General features: G+C 57.2%; 6 protein-coding genes across 6 annotated transcripts; 3 read left to right on the plus strand and 3 right to left on the minus strand.

Annotated features, from left to right (window-relative positions):
• Position 1: 1 nt before the first annotated feature.
• Positions 2 to 1271, minus strand: B0I36DRAFT_344582 (heme peroxidase; the record flags this gene model as incomplete). Its single annotated transcript, XM_046156279.1, has 2 exons — positions 2 to 100; positions 234 to 1271. The coding sequence occupies 2 exons, from the start codon at positions 1269 to 1271 to the stop codon at positions 2 to 4; spliced, it is 1137 nt and encodes a 378-aa protein (XP_046018979.1).
• Positions 1272 to 5049: 3778 nt separating this feature from the next.
• B0I36DRAFT_311764 (uncharacterized protein) lies at positions 5050 to 6320 on the plus strand. Its single transcript, XM_046152410.1, has one exon. It carries the CDS (start codon positions 5306 to 5308, stop codon positions 6254 to 6256), a length of 951 nt encoding a protein of 316 aa, XP_046018980.1. The 5' UTR covers positions 5050 to 5305; the 3' UTR covers positions 6257 to 6320.
• Positions 6321 to 6409: 89 nt separating this feature from the next.
• Positions 6410 to 8248, minus strand: B0I36DRAFT_358153 (uncharacterized protein; the record flags this gene model as incomplete). The annotated part of the gene is made up of 2 exons (XM_046157920.1): positions 6410 to 6848; positions 7470 to 8248. 2 exons carry the CDS (start codon positions 8246 to 8248, stop codon positions 6410 to 6412), a joined length of 1218 nt encoding a protein of 405 aa, XP_046018981.1.
• Positions 8249 to 8494: 246 nt separating this feature from the next.
• B0I36DRAFT_311765 (NRDE protein-domain-containing protein) lies at positions 8495 to 10065 on the minus strand. The gene has a single exon (XM_046152411.1). It carries the CDS (start codon positions 9643 to 9645, stop codon positions 8608 to 8610), a length of 1038 nt encoding a protein of 345 aa, XP_046018982.1. The 5' UTR covers positions 9646 to 10065; the 3' UTR covers positions 8495 to 8607.
• Positions 10066 to 10622: 557 nt separating this feature from the next.
• B0I36DRAFT_16859 (uncharacterized protein) lies at positions 10623 to 11885 on the plus strand. Its single transcript, XM_046148745.1, has one exon. It carries the CDS (start codon positions 10780 to 10782, stop codon positions 11689 to 11691), a length of 912 nt encoding a protein of 303 aa, XP_046018983.1. The 5' UTR covers positions 10623 to 10779; the 3' UTR covers positions 11692 to 11885.
• A 700-nt stretch (positions 11886 to 12585) lies between these two features.
• Positions 12586 to 13981, plus strand: B0I36DRAFT_311767 (uncharacterized protein). The gene has a single exon (XM_046152412.1). It carries the CDS (start codon positions 12675 to 12677, stop codon positions 13719 to 13721), a length of 1047 nt encoding a protein of 348 aa, XP_046018984.1. The 5' UTR covers positions 12586 to 12674; the 3' UTR covers positions 13722 to 13981.
• The last annotated feature ends 4 nt before the right edge of the window (positions 13982 to 13985 follow it).

Raw genomic sequence — 13985 nt, forward strand, 5'->3', positions numbered from 1 at the left:
TTCATGTCCGCGTCAGAGGCAGGACCTTGGAGATCTCGGTCAGGCTGTTGAGGTTCTTGACGCCGAGCATGCTCATGCGGAAGTAGGAGGAGGCGTAGGCCTGTGACCAAAAAAAAAAAAGGGTTGTTAGCCTGCTGGGTGCTCTTATTACGACTATAAACCCCCGCTGTCTCTCCATCCATATCACACACTGGGGATATATGTTTTTTAAGAAAAAGTGAAAAAGAACTTACCAGCGCCCACGTGGGCTTGCCCAGCTTGCCCGCAAAGATGGCCCACTGGATCTTGGTCTTTGAGTAGACGGCGAGGTTCTTGTCGCTCTGGAAGACAAACACGTCGGTGGCGGTGGGGCCGTCGTTGTCGGTGCCGTCGGCCTCTTCCGGATCAGCGGTCTTTGTGGCGTTGCGCGAGATGCCCCTGGCGGCGTCGAGTGTCTCCGAGTAGAAGCTGGTGTCCCAGTAGTGCGGCGTCGAGTCCTGGGCGGCGCCGGCGCGGCTGGGGTCGACGAAGCGCTGCTTGGAGGCCGTGTGAGCGCCGACGAGGGCGACGAGGTCGGTGGCGGTGAACGTCTTTGCGGCGAAGAGGTCGATGAGGGACTGCGCGTCGGCGTGGACCGAGGGCAGCTTGCCGTCCGGGGCCGGCTTGGAGCTGTCGGGGCGGCCGACAAAGGTCCGGATCCGGGGCCCGTCTGGGCACGCGACGACGCCGACGTTGGCGCCGAGCTGGATGATGTCGGCCATGCCCGCGCCGTAGGGCTTGTACTTGGTGTACCAGCCCATCGTGGTCGAGCCGATGGTCTCGAGGCCAAAGTTCTCGGGCCGGCTCAGCTCCCCGGCGAGCAGGATCGACCCGTCGGCGCCCCCGTTGGGCGACTTGCGGTCCCAGGAGCCCGCGTCGTGGAAGCCCAGCCGGATCGCGCCCCGCGCGAGGTCGGTGCACCCTTCCGAGTCGGCAAAGACGGCGTACATCTCGTCCGCCAGGTACTTCCACATGCACAGCTTGTCCTTCTTGCAGGCGTCGGAGCCAAGGGCGCCGGGCGCCTTGTACTGCGTCTTGTCGGCGACGGCAATGCCAAACCCCTGCAGGATGCCCTTGATCGCCTGGCCCGCGGGCGAGTACGCGCCCGAGATGAGATCGCCAATCAGCTCGATCGAGCGGCCCTTGAGCATCTCGTCACGGGCCTCGATCTCCTCCATGACCTTGCCCATGCCGGGGTAGGCGAGGGTGCCGGCGGCACTGGCCAGGGAGACTAGTGTTGTTGAGAGTCTCATTCTGGATGTTTTTATGTTTGTGTGTATATGCGTGTGAGAGAGAAAGGAAGGACGGGGGGTTTGCTGCCAAAGCGATGGTGAAGACGAAGCAGGATAGCTGTCGATTCTGACGGGTGTGCCGGTAAGCGATACAACACCTGAACGAGAGTTGGATACGCCGAGGTCGTTATGGACTAACAGCACAGTGCTCTGCTGCTCTGCCGCTGAGATGATGATCTGCAAGAATGACAAGCTTCACACCATCATGTCAAGGACGAGGGACACGGTCATCTTTATATCCTCCGCGGCCTGGCAAAGGAAAAACTACAGACGGCGCTCAACAACCCGCAGGTCTAGAGCGCCGAGGTGCAAGCCCATCCCCCCGACTGCAGACTAATTCCCGGGGTGCTCAAGTGCCTGCGAAGCAACGACCGCCGAGAGGCCGAGCCTCGCGATGGCTAACCAGGTCAAGCAGTGTCGTGACCCGGGCCGTGCCACGCCAGCACGAAAAGGGAAGGGTCGAGAGCTCTTCCCGAGGCGGGTGACAACGCATGAGCACAGCCGGAGCAGGGCCTAGGGTCCAGACAGACGCCGTGTCTTCCTAGCTGAGCTGCTGGCTGCCCAATGTGGTAATCACCGAGACGACGTGCATGTGGTCCGGCTCCCGGCCCTGGACACTAAGAACCGCAGTCGTCGGTAAACTAACGGCTGGCTCCGACCGTTGCCCCGGGTCTTTCGAGGGTTGCAAAGGCCCCCAACGGCCGTCTCTGAGCGTTAGCCATTGTCTTTTGGGCGAGACTAGGTCACGAGCGGCCGAAAACTGGCTTCTAGCACGGACTAAAACAAAGTATCAGGCAATAAAGCACGTGCCCGGCCACGCGCGTGGAGCAAAAGATCCTGGAAAAGAACGAACACAAAGGCGGGCTAGGCGGTCGAGGCAAACTTTCCTCCGCGACATGGCCCTCGCTTATTCCAGGACCAAGGGATCCGAGCCGGCGCTTCCAGGCCACCGGGCCAAGCCTACACCAGATTTGTGCTCCCCACCTTCGAGGCCCCGTCAAACTGCTTGTACGAGCTGCGGGCATAAAAGAGGCACAGTGACGTGCAGCGGTCGCCTGTTCAGTTCTAGTCTCGGCTGCCACTGGGCGGGGTGGGCCAATAAGAGGACCGCACGTCCCATCACGGCCTCATTTTGGGTTTGCCGCGATCGCCGGTGCTATACCCAATATGCGGCTCCAGCTGGGGCCGCCTAGGCCCCCAACAGCGCAGCCCATCCACCCGCTTATTGTCTTGGCAGACGAGGAAAAGGGCGAGTGGCTCACCCAGAACCGACGGCAAGTCTAGACCCGTCAGGACTTTCTGCAGGCGATAAACTTTGCCCCCCTGGTACGAGCTGAAAGGCGAGTTTTGGCACAAAGCTGAGGCTGAGATTGAGGAGGCGCTTTCTGTTGCTCCCCAACACGCGAGCAACAAGAAAAAGACCACATGGGCGCGCGCGTGGACCCTCCAAAAAGCCACATGGACAGGTAACAAGCATTTTCCTAAATCATGCCATGTGGCGCACGTCCCGAGTGATGCCATTTCCACCTCGTGCCATTGGCCACGGCTAGATTATGGTGAGGCTTTCCGGAGTTCTCTGAAGGAGCAGGCAAGCCATTCCGTAGAAGATCTGGAGACCAGGTAAGCTTATCAGAGAGGCTTCGCTACAAGAGTGACGGCAGAGAGAGACCTGCAGGAGTCTGGCCTGGTCCGGAAAGCCCGTCCATAAAGCAATGGATCCCTGTCTTTTGCAGTCAAAAGATCGTGAGTGGAGCGGGCGGGATGCTCAGGTGCCGGACAGGGGGGCCGCCAATGGCCATTTGCCGCGATCTGCAAGCTGGTGCAGATTGCTTAGACTGAGACAAGCAGCCTGTCGACGCTCAGCTTAAGCAACACTCTGTGCATGCAGCGCTGCAGTGTGCCTGGCGAGAGTGGACCAACAAGGCCTAGCATAACGTTGTTCCGCTTCTTTGACTCAGACAAAAGTACCGGGAACTTTTCGCTAGTTGCAGCTGAGTCAAGGGCGACTTTGGGAGGGTCTAGGTGAATGTCTTATACTTGCTCTTGAAGCCTCATGGACCACATGCTCATACCCGTGCCTTTTTATAGGCAAGAGGGTGATTTGGTGAAAAAGGTCTGACAGAGGCCCGGCCCCAGCGGAATAGCGACAATTTGGAAGAAATAGATCCATCCATCCATGCTGTTCCTTGCTCAAAAAGTGCACCTCCGAATGAACATGCCCGATGCGACATTGCGTTGCATCCCGTCGGCACCCCTGGCCAGATCGTAGACAAGGATGAGACATGGGCCGGCGGCCCGCGCGAGGATCATGCCAGGGTTCAGCCCTGCATTGACCACGTCATGAGCCCATTACTACCAGATAATAAATCATTGCACGATTGCTGTAATAGTGATTTGTTTGTTTGTTCATATGCTCTCCTCACAGCACGGACCAGGCTATAACAGTGCCGAGTTCCGCCGCGGGCGTGGGCAGCGACAGGTGCGGGCAATACGTGTATCAATCAATAGCGCTCCATTGCCAGGGACAGAAGACAGGGTTACCCTTGGGAGTTGAGCTCAGACAAAAAGACGTGGCAGCTTGTGTTTTCTTTTTGCCCCGTCGCCGTGGCATGAACGGAAGTTGGTCGCGAGGTCTCATCGGACATATAAAATGCAGCTGCCTTTCTATTCTTGGACACGCAAAAAGTCCCTGCTTTGCATGATGGCGCGCCTGTGGACACTGAGAGAGGCCGGTGGTTCTAGACCGCACCTCCCAGCGAAAGTGGGCTGGTGTGTCTTGAAATGTGCATTGCATCAATGATACGAGGTAACATCGCTGACGGGAGAGACCCGTGTGTGTGAAGTCGTGCATGATGATGTCTCGCGGAGCCTCAAATGCGCTGTTTGCGTTATTCGGTGAGGCCAGACGCTCGGGCGGCGTCTCCTCAACAGCAGATCCTGCCTGCACAGGATTTTCTTTCTATACCACAGTTAAGAGACTGTGTGACTTGTCCGCGGTGATCGATACCGACAACACAGGGAGAGTCGAGGACCGTCTGTGAGTATCGTGTCTCGTCGTTTAGCCCTTGGGCCAGATGCCGCACAGTGGCCCACGTCGCACTCACCATTCGTCCAGCCAGACAGAATTTGATCCATGTCGAGCTACAGAGTCACAACAGCATGTTACTCAGACAGACCTTATGTGGCTGTGACCCCATCTCGGCTTGCTTTTGCTGCGTGGGTGCTTGCTTGGGGTCCCATGTGTGCCTGGCGCACACCGCCACGGGCGAAAACAGCGCTTATGAGCAATTTTGCCATGGGTGATTGAATGGCACATTGTGGCTGGCTGGGCGGCGAGTGTAAGTCAAGTCAGCGCCTGTGTGGCTTGTTAATCATTGGTAGGTACCCGCGATATCGCGTGGTCGCAACGGGGTCATGTCGCGATGCGGAGACGTCTGCATGCCGAGATGCCTCAGAAAATCATCTTCCCCCATACACGCATAATCAGTATACTCGGATGAAAAAAAAAGCCCCGGCGCTGGCATCAAAGTATACTCTGTCTGCCCATGCCTAGTATGGATGACAGCCAACAGAAAACCTAGGGAAGCTCGGGAGCTGGGGGGCCATTTTTGCCAGATCGGGCACCTCGGTAGTGGGTGACAGGGGTGGGGTGATCCCCCATTACGTCATGGAGCGTACCCGCCGCCGTCAGCTGGGCTTCTTGTTCCTCGGCCCCTCCGGACACTCGCGCAACGACAACCAGGCAGTTCCTTTGGATATGCTGCAAAAGGTCAACCATTAGTTCTCAGTGATCACGACCCACGAGCGCGCACCTCTTCTTGTCTTCGGTTGACTGGCGTGGGTCCCGCTACAGACATACCCCTCCCTCTGCGTCCCCGCCGCCAGCATTCCTTCTCGTCTTGCTCTGGTTCAGAGACCCCGGGCCGACCACAAAGCTCACCTCGGGCACACCTCGCGACTCTCACACACACACACACACAAACACAGCCTCGACAATGTCCGCTCTCATCCCGCCTCCGACGTCCGTCTCCCAGGCTGCTCTGGCCGCGACAATGCTGCTGGCCGCGTGGCTGACTTTCGTCGGCGTCACGCCTCCACACGTCCCTCCCTCCGATGACGATAACGACGGCGACAACGACGACGACAATGAAAAGACTGCGAAGCATTCCACATCCTCCTCTGCCGCTGGCTCGGGCAGCAGCGCCAAGACTGCTGTCAAAGCCCAGCAGCAGAAGCAGAAGCAGCAGCAGCAGGCGCCCCCCGACGACACGATCCGCGCAATCCAGCTCACCACCCGCCGGGGCCCCAGCATCGTCTTCAGCCACATCGCCTTCCTGGCGTCGTACGCCGCGTTCCTCGCGTACAACTACGACCCGGCGACAAACACCCTGCCGGGCATCTCGGGCGCGACAACGGCCTGGGCCGCGCCCTACTGCCACCTCAACAATGACAACAACGGTAACAACGGTAACAACAGCAGCAGCGGCAACAGCTTGCAGCCAGCACTCCTGACATGGTCGCCCCACACGATCCTCCCGCTCCTCAGCATCATCCTCATCGGCGCACCCTTGCGGCTGATCCCCTACTCCACGCTCGCCAAGAACTTCACCTTCGCCCTCACGGAGCCCGACAAGCTCGTGACGAGCGGGATATACAGCCTGGTCCAGCACCCCAGCTACACGGGGCTCGCGGCCCTCTTCTTTGGTAACTCGGTCCTGTACTACCGCTACGACACACCCCTCGCCGCGTGCTGGTGCCCGCCAGAGTGGTATCCCTGGATCAAGATGCTCGCCGTGGGGTTCGTGTGGCCGACATTTGTCGCCGCGGGCTTCTTTGGGATCAGCGTACGCGTCCGGCAGGAGGAGCGCATGCTCAAGGCCAAATTCGGCAAGGAGTGGGAGCAGTGGAACTCGCGCACTGCTAGATTCATCCCTTATCTGTTCTAGACCTGAGATGATGTCCAAAACGAGTAATGTCACAAACATCAATAAACACAGATTTTGCTTGGATTATGTCACTGGTAAATCGGCATTGTGATCTTGCCTAACTTGCGGATTGACGACGGAAAGCCCCAAGGTTCACCATGGTATCAACAGTGTTCAACCCTGGTGCTTTCTGCAGACCCTATTCTGCGCTTTGAGCGACTGAAATGCATTGTCGAGAATCTCCTGAAGCAGATCTTGACTTGAAGGCCGGTCTGATCCATGGCTTCGCATGGGCACTTGGTCCGAGTTCTTAGGAGCAAGCGCTGCTTGACGGAGACTCTCGGGCGTCTGGTCGATCATTGGCAGGAAGCTGTAGCGCCTCAGCACATTCAGCACTTTGGATCCTGTCGCAACTTGATGCTGCCGCTCACTTGTGAGATCCGCCTCCTCCTCGGGACCCTCATTTGTGGCACCAACAGTCGTGAAACTTGGTCCACCTTGCTCTCCACGTTCCACTCGACGCTGACCAAATAGCAGAGCCAGTGGCCCGGCCGAAGGTCCAGAATCACAACCCCTTAGCCTTTTGCCAAAGGCAAGCCCATTTTTGGCATTGCTGGCGTGTACATGTGCATCAATACCAACACTGTGTAAGGGCGGACTGGTTGGGGATTGAGTAGGTGTTGGACACTTGTCTCGATATTCGTCACTTTGGCCGCCTGGCGATAAAGTCGTTGCAGGATCTGCCGTGCTTGCTGGAGGAATTGCATTGATGCTGACACTTTCAGGAGATCTTGCACTGTCGAGACTGCTGTGATGTCCCTCAATAACCTTCAGGCTTCTGAGCAGATGCTCACTAATGCTGCTTGGAGAAGTGGCCTCCGCCACTCTACCCGATGTTGTATCACCACCTGGGGAAGGCGGACTGTCAGTCCCGCGGTGGGCGACTTCCAGAGCAAGCTCGGAGACTTTTCTGGTTGGAATTTCGACAGCATCGCGACTCATAGCAGCACTGCAAAATGGTTCATGGAGGCTCCATTCAATCTCTGTCACACTCTGCCGTGATACGATGGTTGCTTTGTCAGGGCTGTCGCGCAACTTGACAGGCTTGTCAATCGTTGAGCAGGACCCGAAGGACGGACCCACGGAACTGAATGTCATCGCCGGAGGCGCAGTTTGTCCGAGCGAGTGGCCCATGGTCGGCTTGATTTTCCTTCTGAGATCTAAGGGTTCATACCTCAGATTGCTCATTCCTGTAATGACAATCTCTAATATTATTGCAACGTCGGTAACATTGACCAAGTACAACTCGCGCTGGTCGCCCCAAGGGCCACTTCTAGTGTCTTTGGGCGGAGTGTTCTCGTTCCTTAAACACGCATCACCCATCATGGTAGTGTATGGGTACCGGCGAGTGGCGAGGTAGTCTCGGATTCGTTCGACAATGACTTCGGCATTCTCGTCATCTGTGTATTCTATTGCAGAAGGGCTGCTAGTCATTGTGCCGACCGCTTGGTCCTTTCGGAATGACTTCTCCGGCTGAGTACCCGCGGCCGAGGTCGTTTCCGCGCTATTGGACGAGGGCGCGTGCGGGACTTGGTGTAAAGGGCATGTCACGTCTAGGAAGGAGGCCCCTTCAAACTGAGTCTGACCGAGGGGATCTATCGTGTCGTGGGCGGAGTCTCTGCGGGCTCGATCTCCCTTGAGTAGTCGCCGAAGGACTTTGAAGGGAAGATGGTCGTGGGCAGACTCATGTTTGTGACTCCAAGGGGTGGTGAACCTCTGTCGCCAGCTGTCCGCCGAAGCTGTGCCAGTTGTGTCTGCGAGCGGATGGCTAACTTCGCAAACCGGGACCAAAGGCTCATGATGCGGTTTTGCATGATCTGGATTCTGCAGCGTGGCCTTGACTGGGTCAATGCTGGTATGACGGGTCTGTGGTGCGCTGAAGAACTCTTCGTCCTCGAGATCATGTATGGAGAAGCGTGTTGTTGGCTGAGGCAATTCAGGAAGTGGTGCCATCGTGTTAGGGTAAATGGTTTAAGGCAGGAAAGGACCCCTGTCATCAACTTAGGGCGGTAATTCAAGACAAAGTCGATGCTACAAGGAAATATGATACTTATGCGGTTGGGATAGATACAGACGTGAGCAGTAAAAGGCGGAAAGCTCGTCGAAGCCTTCTCGTGCTGAACGACACCAGGGTCTTGGGCACCAGCAGTTCACTCGGCAACCGTGACCTAGCTGACTGGGAAAGAACAGCCTTGGCGCGGATCCGTATCTTGAGCAGGCACGATATTGGAAGCGGCGCTTGTCCTTCCTCTCCACATCCTCCATGCCTTGGAATGGGAGTGATGCAAAAGTTTCTTGCGTCGGATGGCATTTTAATTGGTAGTATCGCCTATGTGGAACTTCTTGACTACATCAGCCTCGCCCCTTTTCAGGGCATTTCCGTGCGCATCCCACAACGCCCTCTCCTTGTAGGTGACGTTGCCATCCCAGTCAACCAAGATGATGGTCTGTCGCTGTGTGCCATACGCGCCCTGCAAAAAGGCTTCTTTCGGCTCTAGGTCGTCCCCGTCCTTGCTCTCGTCGTCTTCCGGAGCCGTCTCAAACTGCGGCAGGTTTTCTTCTCGTCCCCTTCGTTTTGCATCTTCCATGCACTTCTGGCTCTCTTGGTTGTTGAAGGGAGGAATAAAAATGGATGTCCTCAAGAGGTCCCGAAACTCGGCCAGTGTCCTATCAGGATCTCGCGGCATCGTATCGTGGTCGAGCACGGAGAACAGGTTTTCTGTCAGAGTGTCCTCGTCCCAATCCTGTTTGACCGCCTCATTGATTGTGTTCTCCATAAGCTCCTCGCCGAGGTTGACTTTTGGCCACGTGCTGGCCGACGAATAGATGGTGTTACTGAGTGAGACGGTCGTGCCTCGGGTGCCGCAGATGCGGGGGACCTGGTCTACACTGTCGCACCGGTTCGACAAAATGGACGCCGCTCTCATGCCTTTCGCTTCCGACATGCCGCGGAGATCCCCGCAGATCAAGGAGAAGCCTCCGACTCCTTTAAAGGTGCCGCTGGTCATGACTCGGGGCACGAAGTCGTCCAGGCTTTCTGATGGAGGTGCGCCGAGCCACTCATTGACAATGACGCCACGGCTCATGACGGTGCCCAGAGACTTGTCCGGATCGTCGAGGGCCGATTCGCGGAAGTTGGTGAGGACTGCAAAGCGACCGTCTTGGTTGAAGCCCATCCAGGTGCCACGCTCCCGGCGATAGAGGTCGCGTGACGAGAGAATGCGGTTGCCGGAAGGGCCATGGGTCCACCAGTATGGCTGGGTCGTTGGCCGGAGGACGTACTCATCGCGGTTGTCAATGATGATGAGGGCGTACCGCGGATGCGCCGTGCTGAGGAGGACAATACACATGATGCTGGCGGCCAGCAGGGGGCGATTTGGCTCCGTGTGTTGTCGCGATGTGGATGGCAAGTCGAAGAGGGCTTGAAGCACGCGACACCTGACGACGGCCAATGTGAATCCCTCGGTCGGGCCTCAACTTTCTTGGGGACAGGGGTGGGCTTGGGCGTCGAAGATGTCGATGAGATGCGTCCGCTGTCGCAGGGGCGCGGCTCGATGCACGCTGGATGCACGCGGGATGCAGGAACGGTGTCGCCAACACCACTTGCAGGACGACACGTCACCGAGCTGTACCGCCTGGGGGAGCGAGTCTGGGTCCTGCGATGCTCTGACCGCTTTCTGCGAGAGGCTTGGAAGAGGCGGCAGGGACCGGCAAGCGCACTTGGGACTCGACCTGGTGATGGGACTGCGGCTTCCACTTGTCGATGTCACGCCTGATGCGGAGGAGATGGCAATTGCAGAGCTTGGGGTTGTCCGGCGCCGGCGCCGGCACGGATGGGGCTCTGGCGGGGTGGCCTGGCGCCGGCTGATGTCATTTTTAGTTACCATCTTAGGGTCGCCCCAGGCACTTCTCTGGCACGTCCACCACAGGTTTCTCGCCGTCTTATGTCCATGGGCTTGGGTTGGCCACAGCATCCATTGGCATCGCCGGAGAAGTGTGTTTGTGTCCGCCCATACCGTTCCCAGGGCCCTGACCTTGTGGTGATTGATCGGCCTCACCTTTTCAGCCGGGCTGCCCCAACGCCAGGATCGCCCCTCAGCCGCTTGGGGCCCTCATGGCACTGCCGCGCCGTGGCAATAGCCAGGCCGCTGCCACATCGGAGTCCATAACATGGCGGGACGACTGCCAGGATACGCTGACATGGCCTGGAAGCAGTTGAATCTGACCATCATCATTCTGGCTCAGAGTGAGTCACCAGAAAACACACTGCGGCACCTCCAGAATTAGCCGATGATCCGCACTAGGCAACCGTCGATTCTCAAGCCTGGACTTGCATAAAGGTTCCACAGAAGCCACCATTTCGCGGTTCTCGGGCTCTGATCCTCATTTCCAAAGGCGATCGAACCATGCACATCTAATTGAGATACCCCGGACAAGGATAAACACCCTCACAACTTCAACATGTCTGCCAAAACTCAGTCACGATGGATCCCCCACGCACAATCCAAACCCCTCGGGGCACTATCGTCGAGCTGGCCCTACCCGAGCATGAACACGAGATTCTCGAGTCAGGAACCACTCAGGAGCGAATAAATGCGATTTCCTACCAGCCAATTGACTTTTCCCAGACGGACCTGCCCGAGTACCACCCGTTCTTCGCCCTGGTCCTGGACAATGTCTTCTCCGAAGAAGAATGCGCCATGATTCGGGCTCTGCCAGAGGATCACTGGGCTCCCCTGGTCCAGGGAAACGCCTTCCGAGAGGTTGATCGCACGCTCGTTCTTAACACGCAGGTGGCGGACGTCTTGTATGCGCGGATCCGACCACACTTGGAGAAAGCCGGTGTCACTCGCCTCCGCAAAGCTGGCCGACACCAAGCGCCGGCATCCGGCGCAAACGCAGCAGCAGGAGCAGAAGCATCGACGGAACCTGTCAGGCAGATCTCTTCTCCCGCACAAGACTGGTCCGAGGGCATTGCGGGCGCGAGCAACCTCAAGGCCGGCCAGGGTCGGCACAAGGCGACCTGGGACATGTACGCGGCCAACGAGAGGCTCAGCTTCCTGCGCTACGGGCCAGGCATGCACCACGACCGGCACTGCGACCAGGTCTTTTCGCGGCCGGGTACAGACAAGGAGGACAAGAGCTTCCTGACGTGCCAGGTCTATCTAAGCGACAGGCCTGCTGCCGAGGCTGGCACGGCGGACGCGGGAGGTACGACTCGCTTTTGGGGTCCGCCTGGGTCATCTTTCGAGCGGCGGTTTGTCGATGTTGTCCCCAGGGCTGGCCGTGTGCTTGTCTTCCAGCAGCGGATGCTGTGGCATTCGGGACAGCCAGTAAATGCTGGGCTCAAGTACGCGATGAGGACGGATCTGATGTACCAGAGATCCTTTACATGAGCAATTGTCAGAGACGGATTCCTGGCAGGCAGGCGGACAGGCTGGTACACAATACTTGATCTCATTTCGGATCCCATTCCGGGTCTCTTCCCTACGCGTTGCTATTTCTGAGACTACATGAATTGAGTTCAGGTTTTGCTCGGCCTGTTTCACTGCCACTGCACAATGGCGATGCAATCTTTTGCCATGGTCCTCGCATGCCCTATGTTTTGAGGATGGCATAGACTGCTGCCGGCCATCTTGTATCTCGTGCAGTGTGCAAGAATGAATGGAAGGTCGGGTTTCGTGAGATGCAAGCGTGGAAGGCATCGTCTGGGTCACGCCTGCCACTTCACCGGTGTCCCAAGGCTCATGTTCCTGGCAGAGCAACAATCCTCCACTAGCACTCGCCCATCAAGGGCATCTGAGCAATGTTGGTCCTAATCGATGCCTCAGACACTTACTTGTAAGCATCCCAGCGCTGCGCAATGCAGCACGCGGGGCCGTCCTCAAACGCGATGGCAGACCTTCAGATGCCTTACAGGCTACGCCAGGCAGAGCTTCACTGTGTTCGCTTCACCTCCGAGACTCTTCAAATCCCCTCTGGCTCCGTGATTCGTCATGAGAAGACATGGACTAGCCGCCGCATCTCGGCAAGTTACACCACTGACGAACCACTGACAAGCCATCCAACGACCGAATTCCAACCCGTATCCGCCACGAGTTCGCCAGCTACAACACTGCCACGGAGATCCCGATTCCAGCCATCCATCAACATGCCTGCTGGTGCTGCTACTGCTGCTATTGCTGATGTTAGACGTGATGCCCTTGCGCAACGAGCTTATCACCAGGGCGACACTGCGCAAGCACGAGGTCCGCTTTTGGAGCGGCCTTACAATGCTGCAGCAACCAGACGCCCTTTTCTTCGTACGCCACCTCCCCTTCCTCCTCAGCTCTCCATCCTGGACGAAAATCTGTCGCCTGTCTACAGGAGCGAAGTGGCCATGAATCACAGAGACAGCCTCGAGCTTCCCGCTACCAAGATGCTTCCCAAACTCGTCCAGGACGAAGGTGATCCACAGGAATCACCAACACCCCGATCAAGAGCACGGACTGGTATCCCGCGGGCTAGAACCCTCAATGTGCTCTCAAACCTGACGGCGTCCATGTCCCGCACGTCCATCGGCCTTGCAACCAGGAATAGCCAACGCAAGTTGTCTAGGTCGTCAAGAAACACGTCAGGCTCATCTACAACTACGCAAAATAGTCTACTACCTCCTCTAGGTCCTGCTGGCGGCAGCATGGCGTCGGGACTCGCCATCTCGATCCCCAACGCGAGCTTTGAGGATCATGGTGTTCCTGAGACACCACATCGGGACCCAAGACACATCTACACGGCACAGAGCTCAGAATATTGGTCAGGCCGTTTCATGGCACTCAACGATCGCTTCATGAGTGAGAGCTTGCCAGAGGAGATGTCTTCGTCACCAAGGCTGTGCGAGTCCACAGAACTGCAAGACTCACCGGCAGAGTCAGCCACAGACTCACTGACCGAGCTAGCGCCGTCCACGGATCATTCTTTCGATGCCCAGCGACACCGAGGATGTGATCCATGGATTTCATCAGGACCTCTTAGAACCACATCACTGATCTCTCACCCGGGCACGATGCCAAAACTGCACAATGATCACAGGCTCACATTGGAGGAGCCACAGGTACAATATGACCGGAGCAGCGACATTTCAGAGGCACGCAGCCGAAGGCGAAACTTTTCTCGCGTGGCTGCACTGGAGGACGAAGACGAGCGCTTCAAGCGAGTGTTCCACTACCTCGAAGGCATGTGCAAGACATCTGAAGCACGCAAGAGCCTATATACTTATCAGCAGGTATTTGCTCGAAGGATGAACAAGGAGCATCTCCTGCCATCAGGCAGAAGCATGGAGGACCGCGGATGGGTTGGACGCCTCCTCAGCAGCAGCTCCAGCGTCGGCAAGGGATTCGTCCATGCGAGCTCTTTCAGCCGTCGAAAGCGCAACAGTCTGATTGTGTGATCATACCCAAGATGTGGACAATATCGAGTACTCTGTTGTGCTCCCCTGTGTATGAGATATGATGTTATTTTACATGGTGCCGTTGTTGGCCTTGGAATAGGGCGGGGCATTGTAAGAAGTAACGTTTAAATAGCTTCACCCGGGGGCCCAGGAGGCAGTTCAGAGTTTGTAGCGCTTACGAAAACTACACCATGTAGAGACTAGGGCGGATCACATGTCTCTTTTTACCTTTCAATGATCCAAGCACATGTTAAACCCAGTAAG

The sequence above is a fragment of the Microdochium trichocladiopsis genome (genome assembly GCF_020744255.1).
Source record: "Microdochium trichocladiopsis strain MPI-CAGE-CH-0230 chromosome Unknown B0I36scaffold_1, whole genome shotgun sequence".
Classification (NCBI taxonomy): Eukaryota; Fungi; Ascomycota; class Sordariomycetes; order Xylariales; family Microdochiaceae; genus Microdochium; species Microdochium trichocladiopsis.

Bases quoted from the DNA above. Each gene is read 5' to 3' on its own strand.
- B0I36DRAFT_311764 (XM_046152410.1), top strand. From the start codon at position 5,306: ATGTCCGCTCTCATCCCGCCTCCGACGTCCGTCTCCCAGGCTGCTCTG.
- B0I36DRAFT_311765 (XM_046152411.1), bottom strand. From the start codon at position 9,645: ATGTGTATTGTCCTCCTCAGCACGGCGCATCCGCGGTACGCCCTCATC.
- B0I36DRAFT_16859 (XM_046148745.1), top strand. From the start codon at position 10,780: ATGGATCCCCCACGCACAATCCAAACCCCTCGGGGCACTATCGTCGAG.
- B0I36DRAFT_311767 (XM_046152412.1), top strand. From the start codon at position 12,675: ATGAATCACAGAGACAGCCTCGAGCTTCCCGCTACCAAGATGCTTCCC.